Genomic DNA, 17,462 nt, shown 5'->3' with positions numbered 1-17,462 from the left:
ATCTCACCGGTCATGTATGTTTATTTCTGTATGGCCTTGATCTCATCGGTCATTTATGTTTATGTCTACAACCTTAATCTCATCGGTCATGTATGTTTATGTCTGTATGATCTTGATCTCATTGGTCATGTATGTTTATGTCTGTATGACCTTGATCTCATCGGTCATGTATGTTTATGTCTGTATGATCTTGATCTCACCGGTCATGTATGTTTATTTCTGTATGGCCTTGATCTTATCGGTCATTTATGTTTATGTCTACAACCTTAATCTCATCGGTCATGTATGTTTATGTCTGTATGATCTTGATCTCATTGGTCATGTATGTTTATGTCTGTATGACCTTGATCTCATCGGTCATGTATGTTTATGTCTGTATGATCTTGATCTCATTGGTCATGTATGTTTATGTCTATGACCTTGATCTCATCGGTCATGTATGTTAATGTCTGTATGACCTTGATCTCATCGGTCATGCATGTTTATGTCTGTATGATCTTGATCTCACCGGTCATGTATGTTTATTTCTGTATGGCCTTGATCTCATCGGTCATTTATGTTTATGTCTATTACCTTAATCTCATCGGTCATGTATGTTTATGTGTGTATGATCTTGATCTCATTGGTCATGTATGTTTATGTCTGTATGACCTTGATCTCATCGGTCATGTATGTTAATGTCTGTATGACCTTGATCTCATCGGTCATGTATGTTTATGTCTGTATGATCTTGATCTCACCGGTCATGTATGTTTATTTCTGTATGGCCTTGATCTCATCGGTCATTTATGTTTATGTCTACAACCTTAATCTCATCGGTCATGTATGTTTATGTCTGTATGATCTTGATCTCATTGGTCATGTATGTTTATGTCTGTATGACCTTGATCTCATCGGTCATGTATGTTTATGTCTGTATGATCTTGATCTCACCGGTCATGTATGTTTATTTCTGTATGGCCTTGATCTCATCGGTCATTTATGTTTATGTCTACAACCTTAATCTCATCGGTCATGTATGTTTATGTCTGTATGATCTTGATCTCATTGGTCATGTATGTTTATGTCTGTATGACCTTGATCTCATCGGTCATGTATGTTTATGTCTGTATGATCTTGATCTCATTGGTCATGTATGTTTATGTCTATGACCTTGATCTCATCGGTCATGTATGTTAATGTCTGTATGACCTTGATCTCATCGGTCATGTATGTTTATGTCTGTATGATCTTGATCTCAACGGTCATGTATGTTTATTTCTGTATGGCCTTGATCTCATCGGTCATTTATGTTTATGTCTATTACCTTAATCTCATCGGTCATGTATGTTTATGTCTGTATGATCTTGATCTCATTGGTCATGTATGTTTATGTCTGTATGACCTTGATCTCATCGGTCATGTATGTTAATGTCTGTATGACCTTGATCTCATCGGTCATGTATGTTTATGTCTGTATGATCTTGATCTCACCGGTCATGTATGTTTATTTCTGTATGGCCTTGATCTCATCGGTCATTTATGTTTATGTCTTAAACCTTGATCTCATCGGTCATGTATGTTTACGTCTGTATGATCTTGATCTCATTGGCCATGTATGTTTATGTCTGTATGACCTTGATCTCATCGGTCATGTATGTTTATGTCTGTATGACCTTGATGTCATCAGTCATGTATGTTTATGTCTGTATGTCTTGATCTCATCGGTCATGTATGTTTATGTCTTTATGACCTGATCTTATCGTTCATATATGTTTATGTCTGTAACTCTGATCTCATCGGTCATATATGTTTAATTTTGTATGACCGTGATCTCATATATGATGTATGTTTATGTCTAAGACCTTGATCTCATCGGTCATGTATATTTATGTCTGTTTGGTCTTGATCTCATCAGTCATGTATGTTTATTTCTGTATGGCCTTGATCTCGTCGGTCATTTATGTTCATGCATGTATGACCTTGATCTCATCTGTCTGTATGTTTATGTCTAAGGCCTTGATCTCATCGGTCATGTATGTTAATGTTTGTTTGACCTTGATCTCACCGGTCATTTATGTTTATGTATGTATGACCTTGATCTCATCGGTCATACATGCTTATTTCTGCATGGCCTTGATCTAATCGGTCACGTATGTTTATTTCTATGACCTATTTATATGTAAATATGACCTTGATCTCATCGGTCATGTATGTTTATGTCTGTATGACCTTGATCTCATTGAATATGTATGTTTATTTCTGTATGGCTTTGATCTAATCGGTCATTTGTGTTTATGTTTTAATAACCTTCGTCTCATCGTTCGTATATGGTTATTTGTGTGACCTCGATCTCATCTATCATGTATGTTATGTCTGTATAATTATGTCTGTATGACCTTGATCTCATCGGTCATTTATGTTTATGTCTAATACTTTGATCTAATCGGTCATGTATGTTTATGTCTATATGATCTTGATCTCACCGGTCATGTATGTTTATTTCTGTATGGCCTTGATCTCATCGGTCATTTATGTTTATGTCTAAAACCTTGATCTCATCGGTCATGTATGTTTATGTATGTATGATCTTGATCTCATTTTCATGTATGTTTATGTCTGTATGACCTTGATCTCATCGATCATGTATGTTTATGTCTGTATGACCTTGATCTCATCGGTCATGTATGTTTATGTCTGTATGTCTTGATTTCATCGGTCATGTATGTTCATGTCTGTATGACCTGATCGTATCGGTCATATATGTTTGTCTGTAACTCTGATCTCATCGGTCATATATGTATATGTTTGTATGACGTTGATCTCATATATGATGTATGTTTATGTCTACGACCTTGATCTCATCGGTCATGTATGTTTATATCTGTTTGGCCTTGATGTCATCAGTCATGTATGTTTATTTCTGTATGGCCTTGATCTCATGGGTCATTTATGTTCATGTTTATATGACCTTGATCTCATCTGTCATGTATGTTTATGTCTAAGGCCTTCATCTCATCGGTCATGTATATTAATGTCTGTTTGACCTTGATCTCACCGGTCATATATGTTTATGTATGTATGACCTTTATCTCATCGGCCATGTATGTTAATGTCTGTATGACCTTGATCTCATCGGTCATATATGTTTATGTATTTATAACATTGATCTCATCGGTGATTTATGTTATGCTTGTATGACTTTGATCTCATCGGTCATGTATGTTTATGTCTGTATGACCTTGATCTCATCGGTCATGTATGTTTATGTCTGTATGACCTTGATCTCTTCGGTCATATATGTTTACTTCTATGACCTTGATGTTATGTGTCATGTTAGTGTATGTCTGTATGACATTGATCTCATCTATCTTATATGTTAATGTATCACTCTGAACGGCCTTGATCTCATCAATCATATTTTTCGTTATGTCTGTATGACTTTCATCTCACCTGTCATACATATTAATGTCTCACTCTGTATGACCTTGTTCTCACCTTTTATATATGTTTATGTCTGTATGATATTGATCTCATTGGTCATATTTGTTTATTTGTAAATGACCTTGATTTAATTGGTCATATAGGTTTATAACTGTATGAACTTGATCTCATCTGTCAATGTGTTTAGAAGAATGGGACTTAAGATTTAATTCTTCTCTATGGCATTACTTTACAAACCAGGATACGGCCGGAGTTACCACTACATCTCCATATAATGAATTACACCTCTCAATCGTTCCCAAGGGCCGTGTTAGCCAAGTGGTCAGTTTTCCAATCGAATGTGTGTGGTTTTCTCTAGGTACGCCTGCTTCCTCCACCAAAAAACACAAGCCGCCACGAAGTAGTCCAAAAGTGGTGCTTAAAGGGGCACTAGCTGTTAAATTCATGTTGACCTATTTAATTCAAATTCTCATTGATTTAAAACCGTGTAAAACATTTATTCAAAATATAAAAAGTCTAAAAAAAAAAAAAAAATTTACCGGGCATGGGCTCGATAATATGTAGCTTCGTTTCGTGTGTATTTTAGTCTTGACGCCATCTAATTAAATATCGAGTTGACATCCGAACACCTCCGATGATCATATAAGAGATATAAACACAAACATAATAGAAATAGAAATCTAACTCGTACATTTGGATTGTTCTATGTCTGTTTAATTTCATATTACAGATAAAAAAAAATATGTTAATCATCATTTTTACCTGTATAAGAATGATTTTTTTTGTGGATCGAATCAGTCAATCAAATGATTAAACTTTGTTTCATTTTCAATGTTGACATTCTTTTCCTTTAAATGGCCGTACATGCGCAATGCATGTATTATCCATATCTGACTATGGGATTAAATTGAATTTAACATGAATACGGATTGAATAAATTCACTTGCAAGTGAATAATTCACCATCAATGTTTCTTAGCTTAATTTTACAAAATTGAATCATACTGCCTGCTAAATGCGAATTATGATTTCACTATTTCACTTTCATTAACAATTGAAAAAAAACATACTAAAATATGTTTATATATCTCGGAGCTAGTTTCCCATTAAAAGTGGCGTTAACACACCAAAAATAAAAAAATAAAATCAATCGTTCCCATGTTTATGTCAATATGCACTAATGAACTTTTTAAGATTTGTTTAATTTTGAGAGTTTTGCATGTCTTAAGAATGTCCATTTTCTAGTAAGTTTTGTGATTGTTAATAAGTAAGTGCATTTGTATAATACAATTAAGATTGACAAATTTTATGATTAACAAATATCCAAAGACAAATTTGGATTTTCTTTTAAAATATATGAAACTATTACAGTGTTATTGTACTTAATATAAATCTATAAATAGGATTACTCGAGGTTCTGTAGACTAAATTAATAGTTATGTTTCCAGTAATGCACTGATATCTGTGTTGGTACGTAGCCTTACTTTTTTTTTTAAATATATGTTTTATATAAGAATTTATAGTAATATGTTTTTGGTAACGTAATAATAAGAAGAGACAGTTATGTATAATGAATAACATATCACCATATTGTCATCATATTGAGCATACCAACTTTTAAGCTTGAAAAAGCCCTGAGATGACAAAATGCATATGTTAAGTTATAAGTTTTATTGCCACAGTTTAGAATAATGTAGGTTTCCAGAAATAACTTTCGCCAATATGCTTCGAGGTACGTTACTGGTCTAATTTCCGTCTTAACTGTAATACGGCTATAAGCTGGTCATACAAAACTCTCGCATGTAAATCTCATTTGAACATTCTTGAAATTAACATTCCTTAAATTTCATCTTGAGCAAACAATTATAACTACATTGAGGTCACAAAGTTGGGTAGAGCCTACGAAAAGTAAAAATTTCATTCCATTTTTACTGTACTTGACGGAAGCTTGCTAGGCGACCTGGATGCTGTACTACAAAGGTATTCTTTGATATAAGTACGAGATGGCAATACACATTATGTAAACTAGAAGATTATCACATCTCCTTAACTCCTGTCTATAATACCGGTATATGTTAACATGTTAAATCATGGAGCCTTATTATCATAATTTGTGTCAAAGGAATACATTATCAATGGAACAATAGTGTTGAAACGAAAAAGGATTATTTGTATTATATATATTTGCTATACTGATATGGATGCGATGAAACTTTTTATTATTCTTTGTTTATTGTTTGTAGCTGTTCAATCTATCAAAGGTATGTCAATAGAAAAACAACTTAAAGCAAAGCAATTCACGTAATTGAAAAAATGCAACAATGCATATAGAAAACAAACAAACTTTTCAATATGAGCATTTCCAGCTTAGCTTATTTCAATTTTATTTTTCACTTCAAAAGTTCTCACTAAGTTATTATAATACACAAACAAGTAATTTTTAAAAAGGAAAATATATAGAGATAAAAACACTATTTGACAAAAGCAATCTTAATATTACCTATTTGAAAGTACTTTTACCCTTTCAAAATCAAGTTAGCTTTTTATTGACACTGCAATATGTAAAAAAATACTGTACGGTACGGGAATTTTAGATGCGATGACACTTTAGCACCAAATACATGCTAAAATTGGCACATTTGGCTTAAAGTGGCCAACCTTTTTGGCCAAAAATCAATATAATTCTTAACAAAATATTCATTTGATAAACATCTTCATCTTCGTATGAGATCAACCTCTCGTATAGGTATCATTTGAGTAAGCATTCTGCTCATACGTGTATATTTTAGCGAAAAGATCTTTAAAAAAACGAATATTGCAGTTTTCTTTGACGTAAGAAGTTTTAAAGTCGGAGGCAAAAATGCAAGACAAAATTAGATAAATAAATGAAAATAAATTTCCATCAGACAATCTTTTAGCAAATTTCGGGAAAAGAGAGACGAAAATACCAAAGGGACGAGACATTCAAACTTCGAATAGTCGAAAAAAAAAATGGCAAAACCACGGAAAAAACGAAACACGATCAAAAGCAAAACAACAGTATATATAAAAACACAAACTACTATAAGCAACATCACAAAGTGCTTTTGAAGGACTAATACTAGTAATATTTTCAGATTTCCATGTTCAAGGGAAATAAATCTGCTCTAGCATACCTTTATTTTTGCATTTAAAACTTGAAGATTTTATATTGTATGTTGTTTATGTTTTATCACTTCCCATCATCATAACCAGATTCAGTAACACTTGCTTCTCGGCATGATTGTAAAAGCTTCTTTCAGTTTCAAGTGATCATATACGGTTTCGTGTTAATCCTTATCTTTTTTTTAAATAATATTTATAAGCATTTGGATTTTCAAGTTATGGTCGCTAGTGAATACATGACTTTAATTCTAGTATCGCACACTCTGAATTTTATCTAATACAGAATGTGCATTTTAAAATTTTATAACAAATAGGCATCACATCTGTCGGGTTATACTCTTAACATTAAAATACGATTTTTTGTTGATTTTGGGGCCCTATATAACTTGCTGTTCGGTGTGAGCCTAGGCTCCGTGTATAAGACCGTACATTGACCTATAATTGTTTACTTTTATAAATTGTGACTTGGATAGAGAGTTGTCTCATTGGCACTCATATCACATCTTTCTATATCTGTTTAATTTCAAAAGATTTTAACTTACACAAGCGAAGAAACTTTTGACAGTTTTCAATGTCCTTTTATGGTTCGTTTGGGCTTTATTGTTGTTATAAGTTTATAAACATTTCTGATGATTAGTCCATAAGTCAGTGCTATAGCTTCAATGCCCTGACAGACCACATCATTGCTGACAAGATCGTGAAATTGTTTCATAATTTCAACGTATTCTTTTACAATGATAACCAACCATCATTTTTGCAGTTCCTTGAATTATACAACAAGGACTATAACAAGTACATGATTGAATGGTTGATGTTTGCATAACGTCCAGTGGCAAATATTTCATTCATGTTCAGGACAATCCAAGGCCATTGGGTTCAATGTGTATAGAAATCAAACGAGTACCAGAAATCGATTTGAAACAATTTGAATATAATGAAAATATAAAATTTACCCCATTACTGTAATTCATATATTTTTATATTCTAGTAAAACTGTTAGAGAGATGTTCTAGTAACGAGGACTGTCCATCTCAGTCTAGTTGTAAAGAACGTGGATGTGATGGCAGAGTGTGTATATGTGAAAACACTTATATGCCCTCCGAGAGTGATACTCCAACGTGTGTCAAAAGTAAGTATCAATGATGATCCGTGTTTGACGTTCAGTGGCAAATATTACATGAATATCAAGATGAGAACGTAGCATCAATGAAGATACCAAGTTTAATTATTTATTACTAGATATATTATTTTGAAGTCACCTTTTTATTTTTGTGCTGAAGAAGTATTTAATATACTAGCCCCAATGATTTGCATAGCGAGACTCTCACTATAAATTCCTTGACTAGCTCATTATTTTTTACAAAACCTTATTTTAGATATAAATCACTATCTTCAATGGTGTCGATCATAATTCATACAGGGTCATATGATCCAATTTTGAGGGGAAAATGTCTTCTTAGAAACATATAACCGATAATTATAAAAAATTGACTGAATCAATCAATTTATCAGACCCAATTACACAAGCTTATCATAATAGTTCTATCTATGCTAGTGTTTAAACAATATCTGAATTCTTAAAAAAAAAATCAAAACGGGTGCTCATATTTAGGATGACGACAGAGAAATTTACAAAATTGTTATTTATCCTGCCTACCACCCATGTTCTTCGTTTAGAAAGAACATATTGGTTATTAACCGACGTGATCATCAGATTTTGGTCTCGACTGTTATTCCAGACGAACCGTGTCTTCTATCATCACTATCTCACTCAAATTGCAAGTTTGGTTCCAAATGTACCGGTGCTTTTAGATTAAAATTGGACAGAAAAAACTCATTACAATTAACTGATCAGCTAAATAATAGATGATTGCAAGTTTGCTATTTCACGTATAGATAAAGGTTTCGACTAATAATGAGAAACTACAATAACTGATTTCATTTTCATAATTTCAAGTACAAATGTTTCCTCATTAAGTTAGAAAAGTTCTTCGAACGTATTAAATCAGCTGTTTTTTTTAAAGACCTATGACAGATAACAATGAACAAGGAACAAGGAAGTATAAGACGTGCAAAAAGGAGAAAAACAAGTAATAATTGATGAAACAATATGTGTCAGCAATTAAACTATTTACATGCTTACTTTCCTTTGTTGAATATTGAAAAAAAACTTAAATTCTTAAGCAAAGGATATACATCTTATTTAATGAAACTTAAATAAAACCTAACTTCGTATAGTACCAGGAACTTTGTTAGCTTTGTTATTTAAGACGTCAAAACATTGTTGCGTGACTAATTAAAAAAGAGGGACGAAAGATACCAAAGGGACAGTCAAACTCATAAATCTAAAACAAACTGACAACGCCATGGCCATAAATGAAAAAGACAAACAAACAACAACAAACACGACACAACATAGAAAACTAAAGAATAAACAACACGAACCCAGCCAAAAAACTAGGGGTGATCTTAGGTGCTCCGGAAGGGTAAGCAGATCCTGCTCCACATGCGGCACCCGTCGTGTTGCTTATGTGATAACAAATCCGGTAAATAGTCTAATTCGGTAGGTCACATTCATGAAAGGGAAGGTGATTGTAGTTACGACGTAAGGAACATATCCGATATCATTTGTGAAACGGTTATTCCATAACGGTCAACCAACTCGTGATGGCGTCCGTAAAATTTACGAAGCGATGATTTCAAATTCACCAATTGTATCGAAAAAAATATAACAAAAATATCGAACTTCAAGGCAAATTCAATAAGCGGGAGCCCATAAAAACTGACCAAAACATGCGCTTTCAACCAACAGAACAAGTGAAATCTGCCATATGCCAGACTTGGTACGGTCATTGAAGAATAGCTACGTTGGGTAACAATTTTTGGAGCTAAAATCTCTTACCAATAATGCGAACGATTGAGCTATTGGCGTTGAAAACTGTTAATACAAAGATATGTCTCGCCTTTTCCGGACATTTTGGTTTTAGTAAGATTGAAAATAGGGGCAAATAATGGTCAACTTGATCACACAAATTTTGAAAACTACAAAACACCAATTTGACATGCTCAGGCATGTTGGCTTTGCAACAACACTTTTGATAGATGTGATAGACTCTGTACCTACAGTTGAAGCTATCGGTTACTATAATTTCCAAACTTACTCAAGGTTTACTACATTTTTCCAAAACTGATTGAGTTATACTACAGTAATGATTTCAACTTTAATGCAGAATAATGCCACTATATAATCATCTTAAAATGCAAGTTCAAAGAGTACATCATTCCATTGTTTATAGATGTGCAAAATTAAAGTCCTAGCTAGTGAGATAACGTTCAACGATAACTAACATTCAACTGTGCGAAACCGAATACAATAACATGGCCAATACCAAATAACATTTGAAAGTAACCTTTTTTAGAATTAATGTTGAGCATGGACGAAGGATGGACATCAAAATATTCGAGGATTTTACGCATTGAAATGGTGAATGTTAAGTTGTAAGGATTTATTTAATAAATTCTCTCAAAAGTTGTTAATTTACATTATCAAAAACTCATTTATATGTTTACCTCTTTGTAGGAGTATATTCTCACTATAAGTATTGATATCTATGTAACATCTATATAAATGATTATTAATATATTTCAAATTCACAATTAGTTTGGCATATACTAAATAGTTTGAACTTTTATAGAACTGTATCAAATTGGTACGACAACGATTCATTTCACAACAGTCTGCATTTAAAACCGAGCTCATTGAGCTTTAATATAGCCTTTAAGGGGCCAGCTGAAAGACGCCTCAGGGTGCGGGAGTTTCTCGCTACATTGAAGACCCATTGGTGGCATTCGGCTGTTGTCTATTCTTTGGTCGGATTATTGTCTCTTTGACACATTTCCCATTTCCATTCTCAATTTTATTTCTGTAATATTTTATCAATTTTATTGACTATTCAGTATACATTTTTGATAATTTTATGATGCAAGTACCAAAGCACTGAATACACTGATAAACCGGGCCCACATAAGGGTTTATATAATGACTGAAAACCCGATTCCAAATCTGTTACGTCGGATTTTCTTTCCTGTTTTAAATATTAGAGATATGAGAAAGATACCCTTACATTAGTTCACATAAAACTGTCACTTTGACAGGACTTATCAATAAATAGTAACTTTTTAATCACCTTTAATCACCATTGAATTTGTCTCTTATATTTACAAACAATCAATTACTCCACATTTAAACAGCCCCGGATGGACATAGATTAGCGGATTAATTTCACCTTGAAAGTTTGTGTACATCTGTTATCTGTCGACTACGATGCAACCTAATGAACGGAAGATTCTCTGAATTCAAACACCCGGAATGTAAATATGAACACAATCTCAAATCCCGTTATTGACAAACTAGGCAAAACGTTTACTACATATTGCACCAAAACACACAACGTTTCAACTGTAACACCAGGATTAAACTGTTTCCGAATCACCAAAAGACATCTTTTATAATGTTTCGACATTGTAAATCTAATGTTTCCCTAAAACTTCACAAACAACATATATATTGAATGAACATTTTTCCGTGCGGTATATTTTGTTAACCTCTATTTCACAACATACCTACGAATTTTACATGTATTTGCATAATACCGAAACAGCACAAATAACAGGATCTTTTATATCCAATGTTTGACCAGTGTTTTTGTCAAAATATCCTCTCCTATAGAACTAAATATATAAAAACAGACCACAACTGTATCACAGCCTTATCAAAAACAAATTCATTCAAAGGTTCCTGAAAAAATGACATTGTAACGATTTCAAGTTCAAATATTTATTCCTTGAGATTAATAAGCCTTTGACAAATATACAAATGCAATATAAAAATACAAATACAACATGCAGTCAAATAAATACAAGCACAGACCAAATAAATATTCCAACTTGTCCTTAGTTTTAATGACTCTATCTATGGCAACAAACTTGAGATGCTGTTTAAAATATAGTTTTTCCTCCATTTTCTGATGTATCAATATATTTCAGATTACAGTTTTGAATTTCATTAAAATTAAATCTTTTTTAAAACTCTTCATTGATTTCGCAGTTTAATAATAAAAAAATATATATCGGCATCTCATGCATAACAACTGTAACATAGCCCTTGTTTCCTGTGAATATGTCAATATTCAAATGTCTTCCCTTTTCTAATTCTGTAATATCAGTAATGATACTTTTTCCTTTCTTAGATTCTCTTAATATTAATACCTTTGTTGTCTTTTAGTCACGGAAATTGGTGACAGATGTGATAGAAGTTCGCGCTGTCGAGGGCTGTATAGTCGCTGTAACGACACTGGATACTGTGTTTGTAACCAAGGTTACACAGAGGTCGTTTCCAGAATAAACATTACATACTGCAAACAGAAACCAATTTTTCAAACAAAGCCCCTGTTACTAGGCCAGAGTTGTGGTAATAATGGCAACAGCTTCTGCGCAGATGGGTTTCAGACAACAGAATGCAGACGAGGAGTTTGTGAATGCATAAATGGATATCGTCCTGCCAATCTACCGGAAATAAACTCTTATCCGTTCCATTTGTTACAGTGTGTACCTGTAGAATTTAGCATCGGCAAGTCAAATTTATTGTTTATTGGACTCAAATTGCTTTTAGTTATGCCAGATCAGTTTCAAACCCAGATCCTCACAAATGAAGTGTACTGTCATTTGCCGTTTTGTCATTATTCTACAATGAAAAATGAATATACAAAGTAAATTATGTGCGTCCAAAAGATCTTTCTGGAATTTACCTTCATCGTGAACGCATATTAAAATCAAAATATTTGAAAACAAATGATGTGAAGGTAACGAAACATATGAAAAAACTATAATCGTGTTAAAGACCTGCGTTGATCTTGAAATGACGTAGGTTTCTGGGGTAAAATTAACCTATTTATCAACGTGAGATTCAACTATTCTTCCTTAAAAAATTCATTTAAAACATTTGATTCGAAAACATGTAATCTGTACTTTTTTTGAAAGAGTGGTTGAAGCAATATTAATGCGATCGTCTTAAAAAATTAAGTCATCATGCGATTAAGCATTATAAAACTTACAGTCCAAATCTAAATATCGAGGAACGTCGACTCGAAGATTTTTAATACTTTGAATCAATCAGCTTATTACCCGAACGATGCATTATTTAATCATTTATTATGTTTTTCAGATAAACCAGTTTCAAGTAATCTATGTTTCCAGAAAGGTATGTTTGAAGTATATAGTAATTCAGTCATTTAAATTACTTAAATATTATGGTTATCCTCCAAATGGATGGTTTTAGCGCAGTTCTATTTAATATACTTTCAGATCATTGATTTGTCAACGTTTGATACATTCGTATAGCAAATATTTTGAATCGAAGGACCCTCATCATGGCCTCCGACGCAATTTTCATGGCCAATGAAATTAGATCTTAGCATCAGGATACTGTAATTCAGATTTTATTAGAATGAAATTCAAAACAGTGTGGCTGTGGCCATTGATTGACACATAAAATTCATCCATTGACTTGGACAATTTAGGTGAACGTTTGTCTGTAACGACCACTGCTCACTATGTACTTTTTAAAGACACTTAAACTATGGGGTCACCAAAGGTTCTCAACACCTTAATAAAGTAATTCGAAAAATTAATCAGAAATAAAACAATGTTTTGATTTATATCAATTATATAAATCAAAACATAAAGGTTATTCCTGATTAATTTTTCGAATTATTTTATAATTAAAGGCGTTAAGAAACCTTTGGTGACCCCACAGTTTAAATGTCTATCGTAGGTACGTCGTGAACAGTGGTCGTTACAGACAAACGTTCACGTAAATTGTCCCAGTCAATGGATGAATTTAATGTGTCAATCAATCGCCACAGCCACACTGTTTTGAATTTCATTCTATTATTTAACTAAAAGTGTTACATCATAAAATGCTTCCGAGATGTAGGCATTATATATAAAGACAAAAAAGGAAGTGCTATTGTATACAAAACTGCAATTTCATGCTAATTTGTTTGGACAATGCATTCAAAAAGATGAAAATGATTGTTGTTACACCTCGACAAAGAATCTATGTAACCAAAAACCATTAAGAAAAGACAAAAATCAAAAACGACAATACAAGTATATTATATCATTGTAAAGACATTATGTATAGAACACATCACACACTGAAGTACGTCAATTATACTTTATATTCATGTTTTTAACAGTTTTGTCATTTCTGCTTCTCTACTTCTTTGGTTATCATTTCTTTTGGATACCAATTATAAGACTACAATTCCATAGAAAGGTTTAATTCTTTATTAAACTTCTGTACCTTGCATATAATATCTAAAACAGGATTAAGTATTATTAAAAATATCTTGTAAAATGGCGGCTTGTTATTGGTCATCCGATTCAATCTTTCCTGAACATTTTATAAAATATATGAAATAAAGATAAATCTTATTTTAGGATTTCCAGCATCGACATTCTCACCGCATACCACTACTTCAACGCCAACATCACAGAATACAAGTACTCAGACGATAACGAGGCCACAGCACTATGTCACAACAACCCCAGGGACAATGTCATCTTATATCACAGGGAGCATATCGACTATTCCACCAATCACAAAAGAGACTCTTACAACAACTTTATCTCCTGCAAAGTATTATGCAGAATCCTCATCGTCAATACAACAATCATCAGGCTCATTGAAACACTCGTCTATACAAACTACGCCAGGCTTATTGGAACACTCGTCTATACAACCTACACCAAGCTTGTTGAAGCAATCTACTCATACAAACTCTGATCATTTCAGTAGTACACCAGTAATAAAATCGTTTACGAAAAGTATAAGTAGCAAGGAACACATAACGTCGTCTTATTCCAAGTCAAGTGAGGCTGCACTATTCACCAGTAAATCTTTACAAATTTCACAAACAGTAGATATTGACGAAAGATCGTCGTATCATCATACTTACAAACTAACCGAAACACCTCTATTGTCAAAACATATGAAGACAATACATCCGTCGATACAAGTTTCGATTCTAAACACAGAAGCTTCTCTTAATTTGTTATCATCGTCAATGATTTCAAAACAGAGTCGTCAAACTACTGACCTAGACCTAATAACGACTTCTTACATGTTAGAGCCACCTCATTCACTCTCAGTTTCTTCGTCTGTAGAGGAGAAAAACTCTAAAACCCCATCATTAAACTCTGTCGTAGCTACAAGATCTAAAACTACATGTCATCAATCAACGACAGACGGACCACATATTCTTCCTGCATCAACATTTTCTGTTTCGATGACATCTTCTATGCAGACGGTTACAAGTGCCCGAGAAACAACAATTCAAAATTTACCTACAGGGAAAACTACTGAGACAACACAACATTTACTTACAGCGGAAAACAAGGAGACATCACCACAAAATTTACCAACAGTTGATAACACTGATACAACAACAACACTTTATTTAACAAAAGGTAAAGCATATCAACATTTTTGTGCATCGTTTGTATGGGTAATTTTTGATAGGGCGGCATAATTGTAGAATAAGAATTTGAATCTTCCGAGCGAATCGAGTAGTATTTTTTTGACGATTTTATGCTAAACAATCATATAAGTTGTTAAAAACCTAAACTTATTTCATGGGTAGAAAAAGCAAGATATGCCCTCTATGCTATACCCACCCGCTATTTTTATGCAATAAAATCTGTTATCATATTAAGAACATCGCCAAATCATAGAATTACAAAAGTTGTAAAATTAAACAATCTTGTAAAATTTTCAACTGGGGAAAAACTTAAATTTTCATTTTAAAACGGACAACGGAATTGAGGAATCTTAATGAACTGATTGTTGTAAAAGAGGGACGAAAGATACCAAAGGGACAGTCAAACTCATAAATCTAAAACAAACTGACAACGCCATGGCTAAAAAACAGCACACACGACACAACATAGAAAACTAAAGAATAAACAACACGAACCCCACCAAAAAACTAGGGGTGATCTCAGGTGCTCCGGAAGGGTAAACAGATCCTGCTCTACATGTGGCACCCGTCGTGTTGCTTATGTGATAACAAATCCGGTAAATAGTCTAATTCGGTAGGTCACATTCATGTAAAATGTGTTGAATATTGTTATAATTTATGTTATTTTTATTTGCAACGATTTGTCACAAGCTATAGATACGTTACGACAATGATGAACATATCCCAGTGCCATATGTAACTTCAAATGTGTAATTTTATTTTAAGTTTTTGGAAAAGTTAGATTTAAAATAGAGGCAGATAATAACAAATGGAAATTCAAACTGATGATGGTGTTGGTATCAACTAAAGACGTTTAAGGAGGTAGACCTAGGTTAAGGGAAATAACTCTTCAAATCATCCATACGTTTGTGTCAACCATTTTCAAAAATATATTCTAAGCTTCTAGGTTACATAGACTATTTTCAATCTGTTTCAGGTAAATGCTTAAAATACATTGATGAAACTTGACTTTTACAAACGCATAACTGATTTAAAGAGTTATCTCCCTGAACCAAGGTCTACCCCCTTAAGGTACTCTAAAATATATATTTCAACCATATGAACATCTAAAAAAAACACAAACTATTTGTGAGGCAAGAATATTTCTCAAACTTTGATCCTAATGATACGATCTATAAATGAGTATTTGATTGCATTTTTCAATAATTTAATTTTGGATGTAACGCGTCATCTGATTTGCTGACGTTGTTTTGTTTATCAGCTCATAGACATTATTTAGTCATGTGATCGTGACGTCGTCAATGTTTTTTTTTTTGTTTAACTCCGGTTTAAAATGGAATTTAGAAATTAAATCATATAAAATGACTGTAATATTTTTTCTGTCTATTCGAAATAACATAAAAAAATGTGGTACACACTTTAAAATAACCCGCTACGCACCACATTTTTGATGTTATTTCTACGGCAGAAAAAATATTACAGTCATTCCTTAATTATAATAAAAAAACTATGATATAAACTCATCATAGATTCCAGGACTAAATTTTATATATACGCCAGACGCGCGTTTCGTCTACAAAAGATTCATCATTGACGCTCGAATCGAAGAAAGTTGAAAAAAGCCAAATAAATTAGGAAGTTGAAGAGCATTGAGATCCAAAATACCTAAAAGTGTTGCCAAATACAGCTAAGGTAATCTATGCCTGAGGTAGAAAAGCCTTAGTATTTCAAAAAATTAAATATTTTGTAAACAGTTAATTTATAAATTTAACAATATAAATGATAATTCATGTCAGCACAAAAAGTGCTGACTACTGGGCTTGTGATACCCTCAGGGAAATTAATCTCCACCAGCAGTGGCATCGACCCAGTGGTTGTAAATAAACTCATCGTAGATTCCAGGACTAAATTTTATATATACGCCAGACGCGCGTTTCGTCTACAAAAGACTCATCAGTGACGCTCGAATCGAAGAAAGTTGAAAAAAGTCAAATAAAGTACGAAGTTGAAGATCATTGAGATGCAAAATACCTAAAAGTGTTGCAAAATACAGCTAAGGTAATCTATGCCTAAGGTAGAAAAGCCTTAGTATTTCAAAAAATTAAATATGTTGTAAACAGTTAATTTATAAATATAACAATATCAATGATAATTCATGAAGCCCTTATGTAAAGCAAATATGTAGAACAAAAATAAAAACAGTGATGATTAATATATCACTGGAAAAACGTCTTGTGAACAATTAATAACACCTTTTTTCTCTTCTTCGAATTTTATTGGCTGCAAAGATGGGACTTTTACTAAGCAACATATTGTTTGCTTATAAATGGATACCATAATGAGTTTGATAGAC

The 17,462-nt window shown here is 32.8% G+C and overlaps 1 protein-coding gene across 1 annotated transcript in view; it reads left to right on the top strand.

The window, feature by feature from the left end:
* The first annotated feature begins 5,549 nt into the window (after positions 1-5,549).
* LOC143042489 (uncharacterized) overlaps positions 5,550-17,462 on the top strand; it is a 41,913-nt gene continuing 30,000 nt past the window's right edge. Inside the window, exons 1-5 of the mRNA XM_076214797.1 lie at positions 5,550-5,683; positions 7,555-7,695; positions 11,851-12,195; positions 12,790-12,825; positions 14,070-15,098. Coding sequence (XP_076070912.1) covers positions 5,620-5,683; positions 7,555-7,695; positions 11,851-12,195; positions 12,790-12,825; positions 14,070-15,098 — 1,615 coding nt within the window. The 5' untranslated portion in view covers positions 5,550-5,619. The remainder of the gene's footprint in view (positions 5,684-7,554; positions 7,696-11,850; positions 12,196-12,789; positions 12,826-14,069; positions 15,099-17,462) is intronic.

Source organism: Mytilus galloprovincialis, chromosome 8 (genome assembly GCF_965363235.1).
Source record: "Mytilus galloprovincialis chromosome 8, xbMytGall1.hap1.1, whole genome shotgun sequence".
Taxonomy (NCBI): Eukaryota; Metazoa; Mollusca; class Bivalvia; order Mytilida; family Mytilidae; genus Mytilus; species Mytilus galloprovincialis.
Note: the sequence above shows the minus strand (reverse complement) of the source record. Positions and strands in the feature narration are given on the sequence as shown.